We start from the raw sequence: 27,194 nt of genomic DNA, 5'->3' as shown, positions 1-27,194 counted from the left end.
GTGATAAAAAGTGCTGAGTCACATCCTTTCTTTAAAATGTGGCTTTGATGATTTAGTTGAACGTGCTGAGGCCGGTGGGTTTTAGTTTGAAGTGAAACGTTTCAGCTCGACTTCTTTTTCCTTCATTTAAAAACAATCTGTTTTGTCTCTTACGTTGATCACATGATCGGAACCGAACGCTACGTCAGTGCTGAGTCATGATTACATCTCCTGGAATTCTGACAAAATACTTTTGGCTGTTGTAATTTCAACCTGAACTTAGACGGAGGAACAAAGTGTAAATAAGAGAATACGATGTGGAAAATGTAAATAAAGTTCCTAGCTTTCGATTTTTTTTTTTTTTTACAATCTTCACTCATCTGGAAACTAAACGTTGAAGCTCGTTCTGCAAAATAAGGGAAAGAAATTAAAAGTTATGAATGATTTAAAAAAACATCAAATGCTTCTAAAGAATCCGTAAAGTATTCACAAGTATTCTGACGCGTCTCTTTACCTTGAAGGAAAATCTCACAATTCAATATTTGAGGCATGATTTACATTCTCAAAGGGAAATTTACTATTTCGTTGACTCATTAAAATTGAAGCAGACTTAGTAAAAAATATAAACTGTTATTCAGAAAGTATTAATTGACTCGTGTTTTTATTTCCCGACTTAATGTCAAAACAAAAATTGTTTTTTCCTTTTCTTGGCAGCAACGAGCTTCTTTAGAAACACAAACTCGTTTGTAGGCGACGCTCCGGCACGACTGCTCTAGAAACAGGAAACTGCTCGTGCACGGCTGCTCTAGAAACAGGAAACTGCTCGTGCACGACTGCTCTAGAAACAGGAAACTGCTCGTGCACGGCTGCTCTAGAAACAGGAAACTGCTCGTGCACGGCTGCTCTAGAAACAGAACCAGTTCAGTGAATTTATATCGAAGCTTTCGAATGATTATGCAAAAAATGCTTTTTTGCAAAGAAACTGTGAAGCAGCATGAAACCAGACGCTGAGATTCAGAATCAATGAAACGACGACTCTGTACAGAACCTGATTTTTTTTTTTTTTTTATCAATATCTCAGTTACAGAAAACACATCGTTTCCACCATTAACATTTTGTCGTGTTTGTTTTATTTTCTTTGAGCTTTAGTTAAAAAAATGTTTTTTCAGAAAGAATTGATTTAAATTAAATGTGGTTTTCCAGACGGCAATGTTGATGAGAAAATAAAATCTCACCTAAATAACTGAACTAATAGTTTTGCATGGTCCATATGTTCGTGTTTAATACACAGATTCGGTTCATGTCTAATCTTGACAAAAGAAAAGGGATATTTTATTTTATGAGACTGAAAGTCATTATTAAAGTTCAGTGAATCTACAAAGTGTCTGATTTGATCCTGAGTTTGACTGAATCTTCAAGTTTATATCATTTACTTTTTCGAAAAATCCTCTAGGGATAAAAATATACTGTACTCCAAACTAGACGACAGGGAAACGCTCGGATGTTTCAGGAAGTAACGTTAAAGTGTAAAGTTGTGATATGTTTGATTGTGAAAACAGAAGTTTGTTGGTAAAGAACCAGGTCAACACGTTCTGGTGAAGCTGCAGGTTTAAATCCTACTGGACCAGTTCCTTAACAGAATTCTTCTCTTAAACATTAGAACCTTTATTAAACTTCACTGTCGCTTGTTGAACTGTCCCTTTAGTTTTCATTCTGTGATGACACATCTGTAGAGAAACAAAGTTCCCTCTCTACTTCACCACCAGGTGTCGCCACACTGAACTAGGACGTAGTTTAAACACAAAACAATCATGTTCAGTTGAAGTTTATAGATGAATTTATATATTTGTTTTTGTTGTTTCCAGCTGAACGTTTGCTCGTATGTCAAAATTCGCCAAATAAGTTTGATGGTTGATGCTGAATTTTTCTGTTAGAACCAATAAAGTGTTTATTCATCTGAAACGTGTTTGTTCTTTGATCCGAAACAAAAGGTTCCAGTTTTCAGCGATCGTCTTTATTGGATCACAGATTTGGCAAAAATCAGAAAAATATTTTCATTCTGTTTCACAAATTAAATTCACTTTCTTCTCAATAGAAAAAAAAAAAAAAGTGCTTTTATCTTCTTCTGTACATCTGACGTGTTAGTGTTGATTGTCTCTGAGCTTCAGCCTTTGATCACAGCGATGGGCCGCAGCTTGATGGCCTTCTTACTGATCCCAGCGTCGTGACACGTGTTCACCACGTCCGTCACGTTCTTGTACGACTCCGGAGCCTGAAGGGGAAAGAAGATCAAAGAGGCGTGAAACCAGCTCAGCACTTCATACGAAAACTACAAGATAATTAATACACATTTACAAGAAATAAAACATTAATATAATAAAGAAATAATACGTTTTTAAATCACAATGAAATCGTCTTTATTCAGAAGATTTTCAGTGTAAACGTTCTCACCTCCTCCATCACCAGTTTGGGTGAAGCCACTCGGATGGCGATGCCCTTGTCGGCGAGCTTGTCCAGGACGTCCTGGAAGTCCAGGTTCCTGCGGGACTTCGCCCGAGAGAGAGCGCGACCCTGAACCGAGACAAGCGTCCACCGAGGTCAGACGGAGACGTTTCACTGGACTTCAACACGAGGACGTGTAAAAAGGACTCTTACCGCTCCGTGACACGTGGTACCGAACGTCTCCGTCATCCCCTTCTCCGTCCCCGTCAGGACGTAGCTGCAGGTCCCCATCGTCCCTCCGATCAGCACCGGCTGACCTGTGAGCTGAACCAATCAGACGAGGAGAAAGTCAGCGGCGGCCCGGTGGAGGGCGGGGTGGAACCGAGGCGGGGGTGCGTACCTGGTAGTCGACCGGGATGAGCGGGTGGTGGGGGGGGAAACGCTCGCGTGGATCCTTTGCGGTGGACCAGCAGCGTCTTCTGTCTCCCGTCCACCATGTGCTCCTCCACCTTGGCGATGTTGTGAGACACGTCGTAGATGACGTGCATGTCCAGGTCGTCCGGCGTCGTGGTGAAGACCTCGGCGAACGCCTGAGAGGAAGAGCACAAGAACACACATCATCCCTCTACCAGCTCCATCCTCCCCCCCGCTGCCGTGATGAAGACTACCTGTCTGGTGAGGAAGGTCATGGACGAGCGGTTGACCCAGGCGTAGTTTCCTGCCGCAGCCATGCCCTTCAGGTAGTCCTGCCCCTCCGGGGACGTGATGCGAGCGCACGCCAGCTGCCGGTCGTTCACCACGATCTGATCCCTCTTCATCGCCTTCTCCATGGCCACCAGGGCATCTGACGTCCAGCAGGACAAGCAGAGGACATCGGTTTGAATCCCATTGACTTTTTAAATGGTTTCAAATGAATCTGGTAATGAGCAACTGGCTGGTTAACGACTGCAGTTCCTACCTGTGGCCACCTGGTGTCCCAGGCCTCTGCTGCCGCTGTGGATCATCACACACACCTGACCTTTGTGGTCGATGCCCATCTTCTTGGCGGCGTAGTCGTCGTAGATCTCGTCCACCACCTGGATCTCACAGTAGTGGTTTCCTGCTCCCAGAGTTCCCAGCTGCACGACACAGAAACACAGTCAGCTCGACCTGTCTTCTGTTACTGACCAGCAGGGGGCGACTCCACTGGTAGTTTCTATAGAAGACTGATTATACCTGGGGGAGGCCTCTCTTCTTGGCCTTGGACGACACCTTGTTGGGGTCGGCCTGCAGCATCCGGCCGTACTCCTCACAGTGCTCCTTGTCCTCGGCCCAGGCGTAGCCCTCCCTCAGGGACCAGTCCACGCCCATCTCCAGGGCCTCCTCCAGGTCCCTGTGAGCCACGGGGGACAGGGGACACGGGTCAACAGGGGACACCAGGGGACACGAGTCAACAGGGGACACGGGTCAACAGGGGACAACAGGGGACACGAGTCAACAGGGGACACCAGGGGACACGAGTCAACAGGGGACACGGGTCAACAGGGGACAACAGGGGACACGGGTCAACAGGGGACAACAGGGGACACGGGTCAACAGGGGACACGAGTCAACAGGGGACACGAGTCAACAGGGGACACGAGTCAACAGGGGACACGAGTCAACAGGGGACACGGGTCAACAGGGGACACGGGTCAACAGGGGACACGGGTCAACAGGGGACACGAGTCAACAAGGGACACGGGTCAACAGAAAGTTCCTGCTCTGATCTAGGTTCAGTGGGCGGATCTGTCGTACTTGGCGCCCATGGGGATGACGCCCTTGGACCCGACCCCGACCGGGATGTGGTTGAACAGACTCTGGGCCAGCTGCTCCTTCAGCGGCTGCACGTCCCGCTCGTCCAGGTTCGTCCTCAGGAGACGGACGCCGCAGTTGATGTCGAAGCCGACGCCACCTGCAGGAAAAAAATGAATTGGTTTGGTGCAATTCAAGATTATCTCCATGAACCGTTTAATGCTCCAACAGATTATTGATGACTGAACGAGGCTCCGGAGCGTCACGGACCTGGAGACACCACAGAGTCAGGGTTGCTCATGTCGAAGGCCGCCATGTTCCCGATCGCAAACCCGTACCCGGAGTGGACGTCAGGGAGCCCGATGGACCTCTGAGGGAGACACAGACAAACCTTCAGCTGTCTCACCCGAAACTCTGAGGCTTCTTCTACACATCACGTTCACACTCACGTGGATGATCCCCGGCAGCGCCGCCACGTTCCCAATCTGCTTCATGGCAGGAAGGAAGCCGCCGAAGCCTGAGAGAGAAGAAGAAGAGAGCGATTAAAAGAGAGATTAAAAGAAAGAAAGAAAGAAAGAAAGAAAGAAAGAAGAGAGAGAGAGAGAGAGAGAGAGAGAGAGAGAGAGAGAGGCTGACCTCCTCCTCGACAGGCGTTACGAAGCTCCTCAAACATCAGTTTCTCCAGAGGGTCGTTGACGTAGAAGATCCCCTCCACCTGAGAACAAGAGGCTTTACAGTTCATTCACTGATCTGTGGTCAGCTCCTCTTGTTGTTCAGATATAAACGAAGCTGCTACTGAAGCAGTTTCTTGACAGTCAAACATCTGTCTCATTCAATTATTGTTTTCAGATTTGAAAACATTATTTTACTTTATTTTGCTGCAGAACAAGTTGTATTGTTTTATTTCGTTTATATGAAACTCGTTGTTCAACAAGACAGCTTCTCTTATGAAGAGATAATTATTTATGATCCATAAAAACATGATAAAATCCTGAATTGATTATAAAGTAATAATCTGAACGCTTTTTAAAGATCCACTTCTGTTCTTGTGATGAACTCCATTAGAAATAAAAGGTATTCTCCATTGAAACACTGTTTTCATCACTATTACAGATCATGATTTATTATCTTTCATATATTTATAATCTGCAGGATCTTCCCCTGAGTTCGTCTCGTGCTTCCTCACTGACAGTTTCCTTTGTGAGCTTCAGCAGCAGATTGAAGCTCGTCACTGATCTTCTGAGTGACATGTGCTAACGCAGCTAGCCGCTAGCTCGCCTGTCGCTCACCTGCATGTTGGGCACGAAGCCTTTCTTGATCCTCCAGCAGTTACTGGACAGTTTGTCCAGGAACTGCAGCTCATCGTTGTAACTTCGGCTCATTTCTGACGCACAAACTTTCGTCTGTTTCGGTTTAAACGACGCGTTTCTGCGCAGCAACTGAAGCTACGAGACAGCACAGCGCTACGGAAGCCTGGGAACGGTCTGAATCAAAAACGCGATTTATAATCAAATAACGTGACGCATGAGTATTATTGTAAAATAAAACAAAATGGCGACTGAGAGTATTTTAAGAACTACAAACGTCAAAGTGCCGCTGAATTTAAATTGAAAATGTTCCCTCTTGTTCGCCGTAGATGTAGTCAAGTGGCACTTTGACAGTAAACCGGAAGTTTGGTGACTCGCCTCCAAAACAAAGCACGCTTGAGACTTTTCTTATACTTTTATCAAATGTTAAGAAATGAAATTAATGCAAATTCTTATTGTTCGTGAAATGTTTCAGAAAGGAAAAGCAAGAGATTTTAAAACAATTTTCCTGTAAATATTGAGATACATTTTATAGTTTTAAATAAAGAATCAAACAAAGCAGCTGTTCTTTGGGATTTTATTAATTTTGAATCAAGTCTATAAACAAATGAAACGTGTTTTATTCTGAAGATCTAACCCGGAAGTGTAGTGTCAGTGTGCGCTGTGTCCGCCGCTGGCTTCCGGTCTCAGTCAGTTTGATGTTGACAGTGAAATTTATCAGAAAATTCTGAAAATCATCGGATTTCTTCACTTGTGTTCGTCACGTGAGTGATTTTAATGTTTCCTGTGTTTCCTGTGAGTCTCTGAGTGTTTCCGGTCCCAGAGCTTTTCACTGACGAGCTGTTTTCACCGTTAAACACAAACAGTTCGTTAACGTCTGTTTGTGAGAAACGAAAACGAAACATTTCACTTGTTCTGAAGTGAGAACGTTTCATTCCAGGTTTCTTCTTTATTCACTCAATCTGCCTCCAAATAATAATAACAACAATAATTCATTATATTTCGTGTTGTTTGGCTCGTGCGTGATTTTCCTCTGACTTTAATCTTCATATTAACTTTAATTAACGGGAAATTAAAGTGTTCTGCATCAAGTGTTTAAGATCATTTATCATTTTAGTGACACAACTCAGTAGTTTGAAGCTAAAGTTCATTCAGAGAGAAAATGACTCAACAAAAAACTAAAAATGGCGAATTCCTGATGAGATTTGGTTCAAATGAGCTTTTAATCAAATTCAGGTTCAGTCTTTAGTGATGAGATTGTTCTGGAACTCGTGGTTTTCATTACACTCAACAACTTCCTGAGAAAATACTGAAATATTCACGGATTGGTCTGTTTTAGAAATGTTTGTTGTTTTAAACCAAACATAGTAAAAGTCAAGTTTTCATCCTGTTAGAAAATCCCTGAAATAACAATCAGCTGGTGCTTCAGGCTCTTTGATGTTTGAAAGATTAAAGTATGTGGAAAACTTTTAACTGAGAATTAAAACACACAGAATATTAGAGACTGAATCATCACAACCATTGTGCGTTGTGACGTGTGGTTGTTTGTGCGTTGTGACGTGTGGTTGTTTGTGCGTTGTGACGTGTGGTTGTTTGTGCGTTGTGACGTGTGGTTGTTTGTGCGTTGTGACGTGTCTGGTGACGTGTGGTCGTTTGTTTTCCTCAGCATGAAGCTGCGGATCCGGCTCAACAGACAGTCGAGCCGGGTGGAGCTTCTGGGAGAAGAACCGACGGTGACGGAGCTCAGGGACCACGTCAGGGACACGGTGCTGACGCTTCATGGACTCAGGTGGGACGTCCACATGTCAAGTGTCTCAGAGGGACGTGATCCTTATTGTGTTGTTTCTCTAGTGTTTGTGTTTGTGTCTCAGTCCAGACACGGAGTTCAGTTTGTCTCTGAACAGCTCGGAGCTGCTGGCGGACACGGGTCAGACGCTGGCGTCCTGCGGCATCGTCTCTGGAGATCTGATCTGCGTCGTTCTCCCCGAGTCCGTGGCCGCCTCGCTCCGCTCCACCAGCTCCACCAGCTCCACCAGCTCCACCAGCTACACCAGCCCCACCTACACAACCAGCTCCACCAGCTCCACCTACACAACCAGCTCCACCTACACAACCTGCAGCCGAGCAGAGAGCCTTCCGCTGATGGAGGCCTCCACCTCGGGTCAGGTGAGTGTTCTGATGGGATTTGAATCTCAGCCGTTGCTCGTTACAATGAACAATAATCACAAGAAGTTCATGTTGGACAAAACTTCTACAAACTGTTAGTTGAGCAGAGAACAGGAAACTTATTGAGCCTCATGATCTATACAGCAGCCCGCCACCAGGGGGCGATCCATCTGTCTCTGCAGCTCATTGTTAATGTTGATCCTGATGGTCGTGTTTCATATTAAAGTCCAGCACCAGCTGTGCAGCACTGACCCAGGCCCCTGAGGACCAGGTCCCTGAGGACCAGGTCCCTGAGGACATGGAGCCTGAAGCCCCGGCCCCCTGCTGGGAGCCGATGCTGTGCAGCGAGGCCGAGGAGGGGGAGGCTCCTCTGTCCCTGGAGCTGCTCCACCACAGCGCCTCCATCACCAGCCCCAGTGACGCCGTCATGGTGGCAGGACACCTCCTGATGCTGGAGACCGGGTTCGTCCCTCAGGTGAGTCCCTGCTCTCTGTCTCCCCCTGGAGGTTAAACTCTCAGCTTCACGTTTTGAACTGGTTCATAAACTGATTCACTGGAAAGGACTTTAAGAAGAGAGTGAGTCACATGACTCAGGATCTGGATGTTTCTCTCCGTGTTGAGGCGTCCGAGGTGAAGCCCGGTGAGATGCCCGGCGGCTGGAGGTCGACCGGCGGACTCTTCAAACTCCCGTACACACACCCGCTGTGTGAGAACAGCCTGGCCGTGGTGGTGGGCGTGGTCATGGGCCCTGTGCTCGTCCTGCACGGTGAGAACCCGACTCGAGGAGGAGACGCTTCACGTGATGAAGCTGAGACGCTCACTGACCTTTTCTTCTTCTTCTCTTTCAGCCACTCTGAAGCTCAATGACTCCGTCGACACGATTCCCAAACTGTGTCTGAGTCCGAGCAGCTACGTGACCGACGAGTGGCCAGGTAGAGCTCTGATTGGTCCGTTTGCCTCCGGAGCACCGGGGGGGGGCCTCAGCGTTAACCCGTCTGTCCTTGTGTTTCAGGAGAGAGCGCGGCGGCGGCGTTCAAGAACCTGAGCAAACTGTCCCGACTGTTCAAGGACCAGCTGGCCTACCCGCTGATCGCCGCCGCCCGAGCAGGTAGACATGACTCAGCAGATTCACACGCTCCTCAGGTTATCCTACAGAACGTTCTGGTTTTAGATCTTCAGGCGAGTTAGTGGAAGCATCAGCTCGTGAGCAGCCAGCTGGTGTTTCCTCTTCTCCACCACGTGACCACGGAGGTGAGGTCAGAATCCCAGTATTAACTTTCTCCTGGTCCTGTCCCCAGCGATGGCGCTGCCCGTGGCGTTCGGCCTGGCGGCGCTGCCTCCGGAGCTGCTGCTGCGCGTCCTGCGGCTGCTGGACGTGCGCTCGGTGGTGAGGCTGGCGTCCGCCTGCCGGCACTTCAGCGTGGTCACATGTGACTCCGCCCTCTGGAGACACCTGCTCCGCAGAGAGTTCCCTGCTGAGCTGTCGGGGAGAGAGTCCAGCAGGAGCACGGACTGGAGAGAGGTGAGCAGCTGATTCATGATCTGATCATAGGATCTTTGTTTTCACTTTAAACCCAATCAACTTATTAATGTATTGTGTTTTAATTTATTATATGATTATGGTATTTAACTTAGATTATTTAACTACAATGAAGTTTGAATGACCTTCATGGTATTAGGGGTTTATGAGTGATTGAAAAACTTAATACGCACCAACAATTTGAAATGTCCTTAATCTTTAATTATGATTAACTCAATAACTGTTGACAATGATATTAAATTTTGCGTGAACCACTGAATTTGTACATTTATTGATAAAAGTTGTTCTTTATTCAAATCGTTGTTACTTCATTTCCTGTCAAGTAACTTCATCTAGAAATAAAAGTCAAAACATTTCATATCAACCTTTTTCTTCCAAACTGAGGAATTTTCAGATTTAACGTTTGATTTTCATGTTTTCACGTTTTTCTGCAGCTTTATAAAAAGTTGCATCAGATCCGTGAGCAGCGCCGCGCCGCTCCTCGCCGCTTCCTCCCCCCCAACCACCGGAACCCCCGGGACATCTACAGGTTTGTGCCCCTCCCCTTCACGCCGCCGCTGCCCGGCATCATCGGAGGAGACTATGACCAGAGACCCCTCCTGCCCCCGGGCCTCCTGCCCCCGGGCCTCCTGCCCCACCCCCGCTTCGACCCCATGTTCCCCCACCGCCATCAGGACCGGGCCCTGAGAGGTCGGCCCAGTGGAGGACGCTCTGCAGACGTCCGGCGAGGATTCATCTGATCCTCGAGACTCTGAAGGGTGTTTGTTTCCTGAAACACTTGATATGAATATTATTAATAAAGTATGACGACGTGTTCAGGGTCTGAGGAAAAGAGACTGTTTCAGTTTGTGGTGATTTTATTGAAAACCTGCTGTTTGTTTATTAAACGACTAAAAAGTGAATTTATTTTCAGATCTGATTTAAACTGGTTTCAGTTTTTAGCTTCAATATTTTTCAGTTCAGCAGATCGACTTCTTTAAATGTGAATATCTACTTATAATAATAATAATAATATATAATATGTATCTTTGATATATTAACTTGTTCTATTAACTCATTTTTTATATGAATCTCAGAAATGTTGATTTCATTTTGATGAATCTTCATAAACTTTAGTTTTTGTCATAAACTTAATGAAGATAAACAAATATTTCTGACACAATGACGTCATCTTTTGTCCCAGACAAAGGGTGGACTCGTTAAAGGACCCGGGTTTCACCGGCGGCCCAGCCTCGCCCGGGCGGGCGGAGTTTAGTCGGTTAAACCAAATCAAACATTAACTTCTGTCCTGCGGGGTCACATGACGCAGTCTGTACCAATGAAAACAGGAGAATTTAAAGTTAAACTCGTATTTTTAATATTTCACTTGTTATATTTCCTCGTACTGACCGTGTCTTCCAGCCGGGCGGGGACTCCTGCTCGTTCCTGCCGCTCGTTGGTTACACTGACCGGGGTGCGTTTGATTTGTGACCCGCTGAAATCAAGATTAAGAAGAACATGAGAATTTAACCAGATTTAATTCAGTTTCAAAAACTAAACTGGATAATGAATTATGAATTTAACATAATGATGATATCTGAATCAGAGTTATTGACAATTTTAGTTATAAATAAAAATAATAATAAATGTTATAAAAATCCAACCCAAGACGCTCTGTCTCTTTAAAAGCCTCGTGTTGATACCGGAAGTGTGAGGACCGCCCCCCCCCCTCTCTCTGTCAGCACCGCCCGCCCGGGCTGCCCCGACCTGTCCTCCCCGACCTGTCCGCTCCGTCCTGCGGCTCCTCAGCAGAGACGCGCCCGAGTCTCGGATCTGACCCGGGACCGCAGCAGGAACCAGGCGGGGGCCGTGAACCGGGCCGCGGACCGGGCCGTCGGTGGGGACACCGGACTGTCATGATCCCGGTGCGGAGATGGCGTCTTTCCCCGGTTTGTGTAAGGCCGTCGGGCCCGTGGAGGAGGACGGAGACAGGGACGGAGACACGGACGAGAGGGACCAGGGGGACCAGGGGGACGGAGACAGGGGCGGAGACAGGGAAGGGTCCCTGCAGCAGATGCTGAAGGCGATCACCGACGAGAGGAACCGACTGAACATCCGCCAGGAGATCAGCGGACTGGGTGAGCAGAACCAGAGGGGAGAGGGGGGGGGGAGGAGAGAGAGGTAGAGAGAGAGAGAGACCATAGAGGGGTCAGAGAGAGAGAGGTAGAGAAAGAGGGAGAGAGAGAGCGAGGGGGGAGAGAGAAAGGGGTCAGAGAGAGAGAGAGAGAGAGGTAGAGAGGTGGAGAAAGAGGGTGAGGTAGAGAAAGAGAGAGAGAGAGAGACCATAGAGGGGTCAGAGAGAGAGAGAGAGAGAGAGCGAGGGGGGAGAGAGAAAGGGGTCAGAGAGAGAGAGAGAGAGAAAGAGGGTGAGAGAGAGCTAGGGGGGAGAGAGAAAGAGGTCAGAGAGAGAGGTAGAGAGAGAGAGACCATAGAGGGGTCAGAGAGAGAGAGAGAGAGAGAGAGAGGTAGAGAGGTAGAGAAAGAGGGTGAGAGAGAGCGAGGGGGAGAGAGAGAGGGGTCAGAGAGAGAGAGAGAGAGAGGGGTCATCACATGTGAGGTCATTACATCATGTGATCAGTGACATCATCAGTTGCTGCAGCTCCACAGGAAACACTGAGACGTGATTTTTAGTATTTTTAAACTTCCTGGTTGATAAACATTGTGTTTACGTGTGTGTATGTGTGTGGCTCTGTGTGTGTGTCTCTGTGTGTGTCTCTAAAGTCCTGATGAAGAATCAAAGCTCTGTTCTCGATGTCGTGACTTCATCTCAACACGAGTCTCACAAACAGCTTCACTTGTTTATGGAGAGATGAAGATGAAGATGAAGATGAGACAACGTTCAGAGGAACGATGTCATACCTCTCGTTGCCAGAAGGTCTTTGAACGTTGGTCTGGAGTCATCTTCAGATCTGGTCTTTGGATTCACGGTCTAGTTTGTGAACATTTGTCTAAAGCAAGAGAAGAGGAAGAAACTAACACCTGGTTCTCAATCTGGATTCTTATTAATCTGATGATTCATAGATCCTGATCACATGAGCAGGTTCCGTCAGGACCTGGTTATTCACTCAGAAAGGTCCCGTTGCTCTGCTGGATCTCTGGAGGTCCTCAGGACCATAGCTCTAAAGAGTGTTGTTACTTAGGAGGCTGAAGGTGCTCCAGATGATCTTCTTTCAGGAGGGTCTGAGATCTGAGGACCTTCAGGAGGGTCTGAGGTCCTTCAGGAGGGTCTAAGGTCCTTCAGGTGGTTCCTGATGTCACAGAGGGGTTTCTTGTGGTCACACGGTAGCAGAGCTTCTTCAGGTCGTGGTTCCTTTGGTCACTGAGGAGTCTCTAGATGTTCTTTATGTGGTTCCTGTGTTTAGGAGTTTCTAATGATTCTTTAGGACATTCTTTAGTATTTTCTCATTGATGAGGCCTTAAGGATCCTGTTGGTGGTTTCTATCTAATGTGGTTCTAGAGGTTTATATTGAGGGAGATGCAGTTTATCTCTGGAGCTCCACAGATAAGGAGAAGACGTTCTGGAGGTGAAAGTGAATCATGACTGTGGAACTCAAACCTTCAACCTCAGTGTCCCAGTCGCCTCTGAAGGTTTCTCTATCCATCGGTTCTTTGTTCTCTTCCAGGTCAGTGGAGCTTTGACAGAGCTTCACTGATCTAGATCCACAGCTCTAGAAGTGGAGTGAAGAGCCCAGCAGTCCGACTCTGACTCCTGGAGACAGATGAGGACTCGTTCTCCAGACTTCATGACACAGGTCATGTGTTTAGAAAGTTGGATTCGCAGAAATAAATAGATCAGGACTTTTCTCTTGAACCGAACCCGCTTCACTTTGAGCAACAAGAAATAAACAACTGACAAACAACAACCGACAACAAGGAGAGAATTTAAATAAAGCTGACTGGAAACCTACAGAGGTTCCAGAGGTTCCAGAGGTTCCAGAGGTGCTCGGTGGTTCTGTGGTCACTGAGAAGGTTCTAACACAAAGGTCAGATGGTTTGAATGATGTAGTGTCTCCTCTGGAGTCCCTGGTTTAATATGGAGCTCCTGCTCAATACAGAGGTTCATAGAGGAGGTTCTAAAGAGCCTGGTTCTAAAGATCCTGGTTCTAAAGATCCTGGTTCTAAAGAGCCTGGTTCTAAAGATCCTGGTTCTAAAGATCCTTGGTCTTGTCGTGGTTCTCTGCTCTTTGCTGATTTCAGTCACTCGTTCTCTCGGTTGCTTGTTTGGTGACGGCTGCAGTTTTTCTGGAAGCTTCTTCTCCTGCAGGTTCTGGTCAGAGGTCAGAGGTCATTACCTCTCCACTAGCTGCGCTCTGATTGGCTGCTGGCTGGACTCACTCCTGTCGGAGCAGCCTCCTCCTCAGAAGTGTTTGTTTGACATTTAGAAGATATGAACTTGTTGTGAAAAATAAAATATCAACTGAATATCATCGATATGAAAAACACATCTAATGTTTATTATGTTGCTGGTGAAGCACCAGTGGAAATATAATATAATAATAATTGTATGTTTGTAACTTTGTGTTTGTTCTGTTCAGGCTGTTTCAAGGACGACCGCATCGTGTTCTGGACCTGGATGTTCTCCACCTACTTCATGGAGAAGCTGGCTCCTCGTCAGGACGACATGTTGTTCTACGTCCGCAGGAAGCTCAACCACGTCAGCTCCGACAGCACCGACAGCAAGAAGGTGACCACAACACTGTGTTTAAAATAAAATCTGAATTTAATATAAACAGATTCATGGGGTTAAACTGAATAAATATCAATATTATATTAATAGGATAAAAATCATGTAATTAGTAAAACAATTAGATCCGAATATAAATTGTGTCCCCAGAGTTTTTGTGACTCTGCCCCTCTTCCTCTTCCTCTTGCTCTTGCTCTTGCTCTTGCTCTTCCTCTTGCTCTTGCTCTTCCTCTTGCTCTTCCTTTTGCTCTTCCTCTTCCTCTTGCTCTTCCTCTTCCTCTTGCTCTTGCTCTTCCTCTTGCTCTTCCTCTTCCTCTTGCTCTTGCTCTTCCTCTTGCTCTTGCTCTTCCTCTTCCTCTTCCTCTTCCTCTTCCTCTTGCTCTTGCTCTTGCTCTTGCTCTTGCTCTTCCTCTTCCTCTTGCTCTTCCTCTTGCTCTTGCTCTTGCTCTTCCTCTTCCTCTTGTTCTTCCTCTTGCTCTTCCTCTTGCTCTTCCTCTTCCTCTTCCTCTTGCTCTTGCTCTTGCTCTTCCTCTTCCTCGTCCTCTTGCTCGTCCTCTTGCTCGTCCTCTTGCTCTTCCTCTTGCTCTTGCTCTTGCTCTTCCTCTTGCTCTTCCTCTTGCTCTTCCTCTTGCTCTTGCTCTTGCTCTTGCTCGTGCTCTTCCTCTTCCTCTTCCTCTTCCTCAGCTCTCGTTTGCCTTTTTTCCTACATCTGTCCCTGGTCGCCATGGTTACACATTCTTGTTCTGTGTCCAGGTTGGTTAACCCCCCCCCCCCCCTCATCATCATCATCATCATCATCATCCTCATCTCTTATTGTTCAGATCAGATCAGATTTCCCATCGTGCACATTCATATTTTAACGGTGTTGCCATGGCAACCAGCCCTGTGCTCTTACACCGCTTGTGATGAAATGAACCTCGATGTGTGTAACCTCACACACACACACACACACACACACACACACACACACACACACACACACACACACTCTGAGATGAAGTCTAACCTCCGACAAACCGAAGCGTCTTGTTTGAACCCGATGTCCCTGTGCTGGGACGTAGGGGGCGTCACTGAGTCGATGGAGGAGCGTCTGAGTCTGACCTGCTGCCTCCTCCATGTTCCTCACGCTCACCTGACCTGACGTCCACGTGATGGAGCTCAGCAGCCTCATGTTGTCCTCTGGTCTCTCCAGGTGGAGGTGGAGGTCTACAGGAGGGACTCCAAGAAGCTGCCCGGCCTCGGGGACCCCGACATCGACTGGGAGGAGAGCGTCTACCTGAACCTCATCCTGCAGAAGGTGACCAGCTCGCTGCTTACTGTCTGGATATGAAATATACAGATGGTCCCTGAACGCATCACATGAAGCCGCTGCACCTTCCAGAGGTTCCTGAACATCTGGCTGACGTTCACGTGTCTGATCTCTTCCCTGCAGCTGGACTACGTGGTGACCTGCGCCGTGTGCACGCGCTCAGACGCAGGAGACATCCACATCCACAAGAAGAAGTGTCAGGTGAGCCCCCGGCTGCAACCCGTCACGTCTCACAGCGGCATCCATCTTCCTTCTCTAACCTCCTCCTCCCACAGGAAGTGTTTGCCTCCCCCAGCAAACACGCTATGGACAGTAAAGGGGAGGAGTCAAAGATGAGCTACCCCAACATCTTCTTCATGATCGACAACTTTGATGAGGTAACAACTTTTTTGTGTGTGACCTGTACTGCAGCCAGCCACCAGGGGGCGACTGAGAGGAGTCATGTCGTCCATCTTTATTAACTCTGCGTGACCTGCGTTGTTTGTTCCGTGTGACGCAGGATTTTGTCCTGAAAGTGAAAATATAAGTCGTGAAATAACGGGATTAAAAAACGATGAACTCGACCACTCACACATATTTTGGGATTGCCCAATGTTGCTTCCTTTTTGGAAGGGGATAAAGAGCGAGATAAATAAAGTTCTGGGAATTAATATACTATTCACCCCAAGTCGGTTTCTTTTCGATCTGGCTCCTGAAGGCATGTACACAAGAGACCAAGAGCACTTGTTGCATATACTCTTGATGACTGCTAGGAAAATGGTGACAATAAAATGGTTGAATCCACAGCCACCTACAGTGGCACAGTGGAAACAGAAGCTGAGGGAGGTGTATGCAATGGAGGCTCTAACGGCTCAATTGCAATTAAAGTCTGATGTTTTTGTGAGGAGATGGCTACCTATTGCAGGATACCTCTCTAATTGAGGGGAATCCTGTGGTACGATGGAATGTCTTAACTGTCCTTTTATTTATTTATTATTTTTCACCAATCAGTCTGTCATGTATGATCTGTGATGTTGTCAAGGAATGTTTGTGTTTCTCTTCAATAAAAACAAAGTTTAAAAAAAAAAAAAAAAACGATGAACTAAAGAACCAGCAGCTGATCGTTCACTCGCGTCACACACACCGGAGGTCGAGACCCTCGTGTGGTGAGATGTTGGCCGTGACGGTTTCCTCCTCTGGTGCAGGTCTTCAGCGACATGACGGTTGGCGAGGGCGAGATGGTTTGTGTGGAGCTGGTGGCGAGCGACAAGAGCAACACGTTCCAGGGCGTGATCTTCCAGGGCTCCATCCGCTACGAGGCGCTGAAGAAGGTCTACGACAACCGGGTGAGGAGCTCGTCAGGATCTGAACTGAACCACGCTAACGAGAAGAAGTCACATGGAGACACAACGAGCTGAGATGATCCTGAACGAGACGGAAGCTCGTTTACATTGGATCGATTTGGTGTCTGATGAATCTCTTGTTCTCACGCTGCAGGTGAGCGTCGCTGCTAAGATGGCCCAGCGGATGTCCTTCGGCTTCTACAAGTTCAACAACATGGAGTTCGTGAGGATGAAGGGTCCGCAGGGCAAAGGTCACGCAGAGATGGCCGTCAGCAGAGTCCCGACGGGCGACACCTCCCCCTGTGGCACGGAGGAGGACCACGTGTCCCCCATGCACGAGAGGGTGAGAATCTGATAATATGATAATAATGTTTCATTCATCATCTGTCCAGTGAAGCAGTGGAACCTGTTTCTGAAGTGGGCGTTCCTCAGGGCTCCGTTCTGGATCCTCTGATCATTCACGTTCAAATTTCATTTTAAAGTAATTTATTTACATGGAAAAACCTGAAGCAGTGATTTTTATTTTATTTTGATACATAAAACAATGGATTCTTATTATATAATAATTTGAGACAGGATGTTTTCTAGAGTTTTTCTCTCTCACTCTGTAGAATTTATAATAATTGACTTGGTTTCAAATCGATTTTTACTAAAAGTATCTGAAGACTTCTGAAAACTGGAAGTCGGAGTTTAACCACGTTGGTTCAGTTTCACTTCCTCTCGTCTGTGATTCGCTGAAGCAGAAGAGAAACGTCTGCGGCTCAGAGACTCGAACACGAGATGAAATCAGGTCACGATCAATAATTCATGAATCTGGATTATTCATCGTTTCAAAGTCTCCTTGTTACGGGACGACTTCTCCGGTGGAAACGATTTGTTTTGTTTCTATTCACACTTCACTTCATGAACCAACTCGATCTGTGTTTGTCCACCAGGTGACGTCCTTCAGCACCCCCCCCACCCCGGAGAGGAACCGCCCCTCCTTCTTCTCGCCGTCTCTGAGACGAAAGGTTCCGAGGAACCGAATCGCTGAGATGAAGAAATCTCACTCGGCCAATGACAGCGAGGAGTTCTTCAGGGAGGAGGAAGACGAAGGTAAAACAAGCAGAATCATCTTCATCACCGTTTATTGATTAATCACACGAGTTTCAAATCAAAACATCTAATGAACACGTGTCATCAGATTCTTCCCACACGGTGATATTGAACAGATGAACGTGTTTCCTCAGAGCTCCACGCCACCTCCAACCTCCGCTCGCGCTCGCTCTCCGGCACCGGGCGCTCGCTCGTCGGCTCGTGGCTCAAGCTGAACCGGAGCGAGGACTACTTCCTGTTGTACTCACACCTGACCTACGTCACGCTGCCGCTGCACCGCATCACCACCGGTGAGGGCCGGACCTTATCACACATGAGTCACATTAAAACCTGTTTCTAACATTAGATCAATGGTTAGTTTGAATGTTTTACTAGTGCCACTTTAAAACATGTTTTATATAAATGTATAAATAAACAGAAAAAAAAGTTTATGAAGTTCTTAGAATGTCAGACAAGAAATATATTCTGAACCTTCGGGGCTGATGGGAAATGCAATTTGTTGAAATAAACATATATTCTGTGTGTGTGTGTCTGTGTGTGTGTCTGTGTGTGTGTCTGTGTGTGTGTCTGTGTCAGACATCCTGGAGGTGCGGCAGAAGCCGATCCTGATGACGTAGCGGCGGCGGTGGAGACTCTAAAGTGCCTCCTGCATCAGGCTCCAGAGACACAGCAGCGCCCTCTGGTGTCCGGAGGGGGCGCCACACACACCTGCTTCAGCCGGAGGGACGACGACAACAAACAAACAAACAAACAAACAAACCAGCCAGCCATTCAGGAAGTGCCTCCTCCTCTTCTTCTCAGTTCCTGCTGTGTGATTGATCATCTCCATGAAAACAGGATCACATGACCTCAGCGTGAGCAGGCATTGGCTGAACTCTGATCAGGAAGAACGTTTGTTTCACGTGTAAATATTCTGCTGCTTTTGTCACGGAGACGCCTCCACACACACACACACACACACACACACACACACACACACACACACACACACACACACACACACACACACACACACTTCTTTCATGGTCACCGAGGCGTGTGATGAGGTCACTTCACGAAGGAGCCAATCACAGCTCAGTTCCAGTCACTTTGTTACATGTTCATCACAACTTTAATTAATGTTGATTCTTTTATTCAAACTAATTAAATATTGATTCAACTTTCATGTTTTTAAACTCTGTCCCTCAAACTGTTTAACTCGATTTAACCTGAATATTAAACTAATATCAAAATTTCATCATTTAACTTTTCCAATGGTTAATAAAACTAATTAACTGACTTATTCAGTCAAAATATTTACTTACAAATGAATTACTAACATTGGTTTGTAAAGTCAAACTGTATCGTCACTGAGTAGAAACTCACTTCAACGACTTTAACACGTTTGAAGGAAAATTCATATTTCACGAAGAAAAACCATGAAGTTATAAAAAGTGATGAATTGGAACCAGAAACTTCACTAATGTTGCTCGAGTTGAATCATGGGACGGAAAGTTGTGATGAACGTTGAACCAGTTTCAAACTGGTCCGTCACTGGTTCCATCGGCTCAGATCAGATTTGCACTCAGAGACGAAACGGCTGCCGATCAAAGTGTTTTTCTTCGTGTCGTATTTAAAGTGAAATATTGTTTTTGATTTGTGTATTTATGGTTTCTCCAGCTGAATGTATCCACGATGACAGGTCGCACTGTAAAACGCTTTTAGAACCTTTTTCAAGCTGTTTGTTAAAACTCTTTGTTCCTGCGTCACTTGAACGCATCGTCGTGGCTTTTGTACACACACACGCTCGTTGTGCACGTTCTCAGATTCTCTTCTTTTACAAACTGTACTTTCCTGTTTATTTATTAAAATACATATTATCAGAAACACCTGTCACTGGTTTCTATGAAGACACCTAAAGGTTCTGTGTTTTCTCGAGGTCGTGAACTTTGTTGTGGCGCCACCTTCAGGACGAACTCAACCCTTCAGTTCTCAGTTTCACATCCTGATATTTAAGGGTTAATTTATTATTAACAAACTCAACTTAAACTTCACATCTGAAATGAGTCGTACATGTGTGGGTGTGGTTACATGGTTCGGCCACGCCCCTTAAACACCTGCAGGAAGAAGGTCAACACGTCTCTGATGTTAGAGGAACTGAAACTCTCTGTTTGACACGTGAAGCTGAAGAATGACGACTCAGCGAGTGTTTGTTTCCTTTTATTCCTCTTTACAAATGTTCTATGACAGCATGACTCATCAGGGCCGAGACCACGTCACACGAAGGACACTTAGAAAACAACAAACAGAAGTCGCTCGTCAGAGGAAACATTCTCACCAGATCCACTCGGCGACTTGAAGAAGCCGCCGACGAAATAAATAGTTTCCAGAGCAAAAGAATAAAAATTAACTGTTACTGCGAGTGTTTAATTTGTAAAACCAAATCGACTGGACTTCGTTTGGAGTCCCCCCCCCCCCCCTCCAAACCCTCAGTGGTGGCGATCAGAGGTACTGCACGACCCGAACTCTAATCACGATGATTCTCCTGGATTCACACGTTCAGTCGCTCGGGACCCGATTAAAACAGTAAAAGTGAAACTGGTCAGATTCATCGTCCTGTTTCTTTAACAGCAGCAGCGCCCGAGCGGAGGAAAGTGGCGAGGAGACACCACCGGCTCCGACCTTTCAAAATAAAAGAGTTCACAGTATGACGACTAATTCACTGTGGTGAAACAGATGATTTACCAGGATGAGTTATTTACACTGACATGCGTGTGTTGGGTGAGAGTGGGGGGGAAACCGGCGTGATGAGGAAATCGGAGGACGACCAGGGGAAGCTGCTAAAAGCTCAGGGGGGGGGGGGGGGGGGCAGTCAGGCCTTCTTCTCCTCCAGCGTCTTGTGGAGCTCGTCGGCCTCCTCGGCGGTTTTCACCCGGATGAGCAGCGGGATGGGGCAGGTCGGGTTCTTGTCGTCGATGACCGGGTTGGGGACGCACACCACCATCACGTTGTTCTTACCGACTCGAGAGCACGGCATGGACGCCGACACCATGATGTTGAGCAGGATGTTTCCTGAGGAGGAGAGAGACGGTCGTTAGATAAGAAGAAGAAGTTTATACATTTGCACATGAATCAGATTCTGTGACAAAGAAACACGAGATCTCGTCAATCAGTAGAAAGTGATTAGATTGTTCATCTTTTAAAGTTTGGTCAATTGTGCGTTGATTCTTCTTCATGTGTTTTACTGCACCGGCTCATGTTGTTACAGAACCAGGAGGACGCAGTTCCTCTGACTCACCAGCAGGTGGAGCTGTTGGTTCATTTAATTTCAAATTGAATTACTCAACACCTTCATGTTTAAAATGTATATAATTTACTATTAAATTAAATCCTCCTCTCACTTTAAAAATAATTCCCACAAATATGAGTAGGATCATCATCGTTATTCTGATGAACTGGACTGGTTTCACTGGTCCTGTGGTTTGTGAGAAACAGACGTGAGCTTCGTCCACTGAACTGATTTCCTCTGAACCCTGAACACATGAAGCTTCTCACCCAGGTTGGTGTCGGCCCGAATCACCAGCTGAGTCTTCCCGTCCTCGATGTGTTTGAGGTGCAGAGTTCCAACGCCCTTCTCTTTGAACTCTGAGTCCTTCTTGTAGAACATTTTACACCTGAGGACAGAAAAGAAGAAATCTGATTAATCTCCAGCGTCTGTGTGTTTAAAATCTATATTCAGTGAAGTTTGGTTTAAAAATCGTCTTGATGCAGAGAAATAAAACAAACATCTTTAAAGATATTCACACGACACTTCAGGAGTTTGTTTGAAGCAATAACAGCAAAAAAAACTCTGAATTAAAATCTGAAGCTGCTGTTACTGACCACATTTATCCAAATATTGATAGATTATCCTGTCAAAATGTTTTATTATCCTTTTGACAGACACCTAATGGACATGAAGAAGACGTTAGTAATAAGTGGAACGTACTTCTTGGAGAGGAACGCATCGTCCTCCTTCACCTCTCGTACGTCAGGTTTCGGTGGCTCCTCCGACTCCTCCTCTCCGTTCTCGACTGAAAGTTAAAAACAAACTTCAATTTCACATCGAACCTAAGACTCAACTTGTGTCCTGACAACAGAGATCATCATTCTTATTCGTTAGGCGACAGTTAATTAACTTATATTTAATAAACTAATTAAACTGTTTTTAGTACCAAAAAACAAAACGGTGGCTTTAAAATCTTGTATTTCATAAAACCTGATTTATCCTATTTCCTCAGAGCTGAAATAAAGTAAATGCATTGAGTCAAAATAATTAATAAAAGCATTTTATCTCGGATGTGAACTAAACATCTTCAGGTTCGTCCGTCATTCGGAGTTCGTCTCAGAACAAATTAATTCAGAGCTTCGGTTTGTATCATGTGATTTGCAGAAGATCTGACAATCTGGAATCTGCAAATATTAAACCATTTATTAAATTCTGTCAGAAATCCTTTTTTCAATAAGCTAAATGTTAAATCTCTGAATTTTAAATGGAAAAGAATAAATGTTCAGCTGCAGCTCTGATCAGAGACGTTTGTCTGAAGAGTAAATCGATGAAGTCTCCTCCAGACCTTCAGGGACATCAGTTTGGTGGTTACCTGCAGGCGGAGCGTCCACAGCCTTCGTCCCGCTGAAGGACAGAGGAGCAGCAGATCCCGGAGTTCCGAACACGGAGGTCTGACTGAAGGAGGCACCGGAGGACGAGGAGAAGGAGAAGCCGGGGGACATGGACTTGGACCCTAAGGATCCGAGGACGGAGCTGTCCACCTTCTTCCCGAAGTTGAAGGTGATGCCGGCGGGGATCGGAGCGGTGGTGGAGCTCTTGTCTTGGGTCGAGTCGTCTGTGGACTGTTTGCCAAAGGAGAACAAAGTGGCAGCGGCCGGAGCCGGAGCCGCCGGGCTGCTGGAGGAGGAAGAGGAGCGAGGAGGAGGAGTGGCTGAGGTGGTCCCTGCCTGCTTCTTCTCCTCCGAGCCTCCGGCAGCCGCCGCTCCGGCGCCGTACTGCCGCTCGATGCTGGCCAGGTGCTGCTCATAGTCCCTGAAGATCGGGTTGAGGTCGCACAGAGGGTTGTCGTTCACGTGTTTGGTGATCCAGTCGCGCACAGAGCAGTTGAGGGCCGTGAGCTGCCGGCTGTACTCCTTGTTACCGACACTGCTGCCGCCGCTGATGATGATGCCGAAGATTGGAGCCGGACTGGGGGAGGAGCCATTGACTGGCTTGGCAATGATTTCAGCAAAGGGTTTTGCGGAGGAGGGGCCGTTGAACGTCAGACCTGAGATGATGGAGGGAGAAACGTTACACATGGATGAAGGAGAGAGGAAGAGAGACCCCTCCCCCCTCTAATGCAGCAGCGCCCCCTCCCCCCCGCCCTGCAGCTACACCACGACATGAACAGAGCGGCGCTGATTCAGCTCCATTACACACCACACCAAAACAAGAGCCTCCACAATGAAGCACTTTCCCTTCATGTGTCCACAGAGCAACACTGAGGAAGAAACTGAGCTTCAACACGAAGCAGAGCAACCACCTGAATCACTTCTAACACAAAACTAGAGCAACACAAAGGCTTGTCCCTCAATACCAAGGACTGAAGAACAAAGGATTTTTGGGAAAGTTTCATCAACTGAAACCAACAAAATCGTTTTTTAAATCTCCATGATTTTCTTTAAATCTCACTAAGACAAATATGAATAAATCATCATTATTCTCATTATGTCGGATCACCATCAAACATCTGAGACATTTAATCAAACTATAACTTCAACATCTCAAACCGGAGCTGCTTCTTCAGGCTGTTATTTTTCTGTCTGTCAGACTGAACATGAAACGTGATGTCGCTCAGTTGATCAGAAAGTCCTGGAGACCAAACAGCTGTTTTCTTTATTTAAAATGCGTCACCGCAGCGTCACCAGGAAACTGTCCGTGTCAGCTCAGACAACAAGTGTTTAACTGCTACACATCTACGCCCTGAAACAAACCATCTTCATTAACCAGCACGTAGAGGAAGATCCACCAGTACGATGAGAACCTGAAACGTGACAGCCGGTTTCTTTCTGTGAACACAAGCTGCTTCACAAAGAATGTGTTTGTAACGACACAGAACATCAACACAAAGCGTGTCCTGATCCGTTGTGAGGTTTCTTCTCACCTGGCGTCTCAGTGGAGGCAGCCGGAGCCGAGAAGCCTCCGAATGGAGAACTGGAGCCGTTTCCGTTGGTCAGACCGCCGAGGCCCTGAAACCCTCCTCCGTTACCGAACCCAGAGAACATGGTGGCCGGCGAGTCGGTGGAGGGGGGGTCGCTGCTCGCCGCCGGCTTGGTCAAAGAAAAACCTTTGAACCCTTTGAAAGCTCCGCTGTTCTCGCCCTGAAACAGAGGAAACACTTTTACCACAGACACATTTTAAATGAGCTCCCAGTTGGACTCTGGTGTGTTTAGCAGGTTTCTCTTTTCACAGGTTGGACTCAGGGCTGATCTTCACCTCTGCTCCGACGTTGCGGCGTTTGGCTCGTTTCACCACTCGGCTCTTCAGCACATCTTGGCTGGCAATGGAAAACTGCCCGGCCTGTAAATCAGGATTAAAGCTACAGGTTAATACATCACAGATCTGAGCTGCATTCACAGAGGGACCACGTTAGAAAGGGTCAAAGGTCATTAGAGACTCACCTCCTCTCCCTCCTCCTCCTGATCCCAGTTCCTGTCCGTTAACTCCTTGTCAGCGATCCTCTTCGCCATCCCAGCTGCTGTGTAACACAAAGGAACAAGAGTCACGCTACACAACTTCAATGTGGAGTGAGTCAGATCAAAGGAACCCTGATGTGACAGACAGGTTCCCTGACCCCCCCGTCCCTGGAGGTGGGTCAAGCTTATTGAGCCAATTCATAAATAATAACCAACATGCACACGTCACAGTGCATTTCTCTCTGATTCAACTTATTGTATTTTAATCTCTTACATTATGTTTTCTTCTTCACGTCAGGTCATGTAGGGTCAAGAAAACCAGAGGCCTGATGACATCACTTCCTTTACACCCTTTAATGTTCAGTTCAAATACTCCTATGAGAATATTATGGTTAAAATGTTCAAATCATTTTTAATGCATTTCTGTAGGTGGATCATCTCTCAGCTTCTTCTACCAGGTTCTACACCAGAGTGTTTGTCACATGTTCATACACGTTAGTCTGTGTTCCTCATGTTCTTCTGTGTTCCTCATGTTCTGCTCTTCATCCCTGATGAGGACACATGTGTTCCTCATGTTCTGCTCTTCATCCCTGATGAGGACACATGTGTTCCTCATGTTCCATGTTCTGTATGTTCTGTTCTCCTGATGAGGTCACATGTGTTCCTCATGTTCTGCTCTTCATCCCTGATGAGGACACATGTGTTCCTGATGTTCCATGTTCTGTATGTTCTGTTCTCCTGATGAGGTCACCTGGCTGCAGGTGCGGGCCTCCTCTATATAAATGGCTCCTGATCCAGTTCCGGTTCTGACTCACCCGAACAAGACTTTCACTTAGTTTATTGAAACTCTTTTGAATATAATCTGTGTAAAACATCCAGAACATCCCCCCCCCGCCCCCCCCCCCCCAGCTCCTTAAACATCTCGTTAAAGACCTGATTTAAGTTTCTCAGGAGTTCATTGTGAATCTTCAGTTAGCTTCATGCTAACCGTCTGTGGCGAGTGACGTTCTGCTCGTCAGTGGTTACCTGGGTCAGTTACTTGTGTCTGTACCCAGGGTAGCGGGTCAGTTATCGAGTTAAACCGGCTGTCGAGCCTCCATGTTGTGGCCGCTAGCCGGGGAGCTAGCGGCGGGACTCGATGCTAATCGGGCCCGGCTGCTAACGCTAGCTCGCCTGTAGCCGGCTGGTCACGTACCTGAGCGGACTTTAGTTTCCTGGAGACGCAGGGACTCGAACCTGCTCCGGGCAGAAGCTCCGGTTCACCGGCTCCGGCGACAACTCAGGTAAGAAAAGAAATGAACCGAATCAACCGAAAGAAGCTCAGAGTTTGGATCGAGTCTCGCTCAAGACGCCATTTTACGCAGCGGTACATCCGCATGGGTTCGCGCGTCCTGCCCTTTTGCGCATGCGCACTAGAGATCGCTGTGGTGCATCATGGGAAATGTAGTCCGTAACAGACTTAAAAATGGAGACGTTGTTCATATCACTCTGATTTTAATTGATATATATTTAAATAAAGTGCATTTCGACCATGACGTCAATTATGTTTAATTTAAGATGAATCATCTATATTTAGTACATTTTAATTAGGATGTTTTATAAATAAAAATCCTTTAATGAAAAAGATTGTTTAATTTCTTCATATTCATATTCAGTTTATTTTAATTAAGCTGAATTATACAACGTAGGCTGCACATTGAATTTTTAATACATCAGATCAGAATGACATGTTTCTGATGTGCAGTGAAAAGTCAACACATTTCTGAAAGTAATAATGAGCTCAATATCTGAAGAGTTAAATTGACCCTTGTGTCTTCAAACTTTAACAGAGGAGTATCATGAAAACTATAACAGCTGGAAAAGTGTTCAACAGAATGTGATGAGATATCAAATCAGATGTCAGGTCCTCTGTTGCCTTGTTCTTCTGAGACTGAAGGTCAGAGTCACTTTGTGAGATGTGAAGTGACGGTTCTCAGTCAGTGAACCTGCAGCTGGTGAATCAGCTGCTCTGCACACGACCATCTTGATTTTAACCTCAGCTAAACGACGACTCTGGGATTTACAGAGGGTTTCACTTCGTCTTTCACGGCCTTGTGTGTTTGAGAGGAGAACTGATGGATGCTAGCTCCGGCTCGGGGGAAACGGGGATGGTGCAGAGTTGGGCAGCAGATGGCTCGTCTCCAAGCTTTCAGGATCCCGCTCGGCTCTGCCAAACAGGAACAGGTGCTGGAGAAAGTAGGAAGTGCGCTGTGGGCCCTGGCGGCAGCAGGAGACCCTTGACCAGCTGGCGAGGAGAAAACCCAAAGAGTTGGCAGCGGAAAAGAGAGAGAACCTGTATAATGTAGGAGGAAGAGGCAGAACCAGCACATCACAGTGCATGATGGGAGATTAGTTCAAATCTTATGAAAACACGTTTGACCATTTAAATGTGTATGAAGGTCCCAGGAAGCATCGGAGGATTTCAACTATCAACCACAGCTAGAGAAAAGTCTCCACAAAAGATCCCTGAGATAAATTTATACTTTCTCCCCAAATCATTTATTACAAATGAACATGTTTTTGATTTCAGCCCTGAAATGTCTTAAACAAAGTGTATAATTTCAAATCATTATTACTAGTTAAAGGAACGGGTTGACTCTTTTGTCTGTGTAGATGAATGTGTTGGATGTGTTTAGCTTAGCTTAGCATAAAGAACGGAAGTGGAGGGAAACCGTGTTTGTCACTATTTTTAGTTTATTTCTTGTCGAGCAGCTTCACCATCAGAGGCGTCTCTTCCTGCTGCGTACGGAGAACTACAGTGTGTTGATGAGATGGAGAGGGGCCCTCAGCTCAGTGT

At 46.5% G+C, this 27,194-nt stretch overlaps 4 protein-coding genes across 6 annotated transcripts; 2 read left to right on the top strand and 2 right to left on the bottom strand.

Annotated features, from left to right (window-relative positions):
* Positions 1 to 1,153: 1,153 nt before the first annotated feature.
* On the bottom strand, positions 1,154 to 5,846 carry rtcb (RNA 2',3'-cyclic phosphate and 5'-OH ligase). The gene is given in 13 exon segments (XM_053414947.1): positions 1,154 to 2,251; positions 2,431 to 2,550; positions 2,635 to 2,745; positions 2,822 to 2,860; positions 2,862 to 3,011; positions 3,090 to 3,265; positions 3,380 to 3,539; positions 3,637 to 3,793; positions 4,198 to 4,354; positions 4,465 to 4,564; positions 4,644 to 4,711; positions 4,831 to 4,909; positions 5,484 to 5,846. Coding segments are annotated over 13 exon segments (1,518 nt in total). The 5' UTR covers positions 5,577 to 5,846; the 3' UTR covers positions 1,154 to 2,143.
* A 300-nt stretch (positions 5,847 to 6,146) lies between these two features.
* Positions 6,147 to 10,109, top strand: fbxo7 (F-box protein 7). The gene is made up of 9 exons (XM_053414969.1): positions 6,147 to 6,265; positions 7,168 to 7,290; positions 7,373 to 7,667; positions 7,894 to 8,142; positions 8,289 to 8,433; positions 8,516 to 8,599; positions 8,680 to 8,775; positions 8,966 to 9,189; positions 9,642 to 10,109. Exons 2-9 carry the CDS (start codon positions 7,169 to 7,171, stop codon positions 9,945 to 9,947), a joined length of 1,521 nt encoding a protein of 506 aa, XP_053270944.1. The 5' UTR covers positions 6,147 to 6,265; position 7,168; the 3' UTR covers positions 9,948 to 10,109.
* Positions 10,110 to 10,984: 875 nt separating this feature from the next.
* kiaa0930 lies at positions 10,985 to 19,522 on the top strand. Of its 2 annotated transcripts, none has more exons than XM_053414649.1 (10): positions 10,985 to 11,324; positions 13,782 to 13,930; positions 15,123 to 15,227; positions 15,363 to 15,440; positions 15,515 to 15,616; positions 16,424 to 16,564; positions 16,716 to 16,904; positions 17,497 to 17,656; positions 17,791 to 17,946; positions 18,233 to 19,522. In XM_053414649.1, the coding sequence occupies exons 1-10, from the start codon at positions 11,120 to 11,122 to the stop codon at positions 18,271 to 18,273; spliced, it is 1,326 nt and encodes a 441-aa protein (XP_053270624.1). In that variant the 5' UTR covers positions 10,985 to 11,119; the 3' UTR covers positions 18,274 to 19,522. The 2 variants fall into 2 exon arrangements, with proteins under 2 accessions (XP_053270624.1, XP_053270625.1); XM_053414650.1 differs by lacking the exon at positions 10,985 to 11,324 and adding an exon at positions 11,796 to 12,121.
* Positions 19,523 to 20,496: 974 nt separating this feature from the next.
* On the bottom strand, positions 20,497 to 25,755 carry nup50 (nucleoporin 50). 2 transcript variants are annotated; one of them, XM_053414647.1, is made up of 8 exons: positions 25,554 to 25,755; positions 24,344 to 24,420; positions 24,159 to 24,242; positions 23,827 to 24,043; positions 22,276 to 22,950; positions 21,624 to 21,708; positions 21,191 to 21,309; positions 20,497 to 20,707 (listed from the first exon to the last, which is right to left on the bottom strand). In XM_053414647.1, exons 2-8 carry the CDS (start codon positions 24,410 to 24,412, stop codon positions 20,508 to 20,510), a joined length of 1,449 nt encoding a protein of 482 aa, XP_053270622.1. In that variant the 5' UTR covers positions 24,413 to 24,420; positions 25,554 to 25,755; the 3' UTR covers positions 20,497 to 20,507. The 2 variants fall into 2 exon arrangements, with proteins under 2 accessions (XP_053270622.1, XP_053270623.1); XM_053414648.1 differs by having other exon boundaries at positions 24,344 to 24,417.
* Between the last annotated feature and the right edge of the window lie 1,439 nt (positions 25,756 to 27,194).

The sequence above is a fragment of the Pleuronectes platessa genome, chromosome 22 (genome assembly GCF_947347685.1).
Source record: "Pleuronectes platessa chromosome 22, fPlePla1.1, whole genome shotgun sequence".
Lineage (NCBI taxonomy): Eukaryota > Metazoa > Chordata > Actinopteri > Pleuronectiformes > Pleuronectidae > Pleuronectes > Pleuronectes platessa.
Note: the sequence above shows the minus strand (reverse complement) of the source record. Positions and strands in the feature narration are given on the sequence as shown.

Excerpts from the sequence above, each read along its gene's own strand:
- fbxo7 (XM_053414969.1), top strand. The coding sequence starts at position 7,169 with ATGAAGCTGCGGATCCGGCTCAACAGACAGTCGAGCCGGGTGGAGCTT. Across the intron at positions 7,668-7,893 it reads AGGCCTCCACCTCGGGTCAG|TCCAGCACCAGCTGTGCAGC; the intron begins GTGAGTGTTCTG and ends TTCATATTAAAG. Across the intron at positions 8,434-8,515 it reads CCCTGTGCTCGTCCTGCACG|CCACTCTGAAGCTCAATGAC; the intron begins GTGAGAACCCGA and ends CTTCTCTTTCAG.
- kiaa0930 (XM_053414649.1), top strand. The coding sequence starts at position 11,120 with ATGGCGTCTTTCCCCGGTTTGTGTAAGGCCGTCGGGCCCGTGGAGGAG. Across the intron at positions 15,617-16,423 it reads TGATCGACAACTTTGATGAG|GTCTTCAGCGACATGACGGT; the intron begins GTAACAACTTTT and ends CCTCTGGTGCAG. Across the intron at positions 17,657-17,790 it reads CAGGGAGGAGGAAGACGAAG|AGCTCCACGCCACCTCCAAC; the intron begins GTAAAACAAGCA and ends GTGTTTCCTCAG.
- nup50 (XM_053414647.1), bottom strand. The coding sequence starts at position 24,412 with ATGGCGAAGAGGATCGCTGACAAGGAGTTAACGGACAGGAACTGGGAT. Across the intron at positions 22,951-23,826 it reads TGCCTCCACTGAGACGCCAG|GTCTGACGTTCAACGGCCCC; the intron begins GTGAGAAGAAAC and ends CCATCATCTCAG. Across the intron at positions 21,709-22,275 it reads TGTGGACGCTCCGCCTGCAG|TCGAGAACGGAGAGGAGGAG; the intron begins GTAACCACCAAA and ends TTTAACTTTCAG.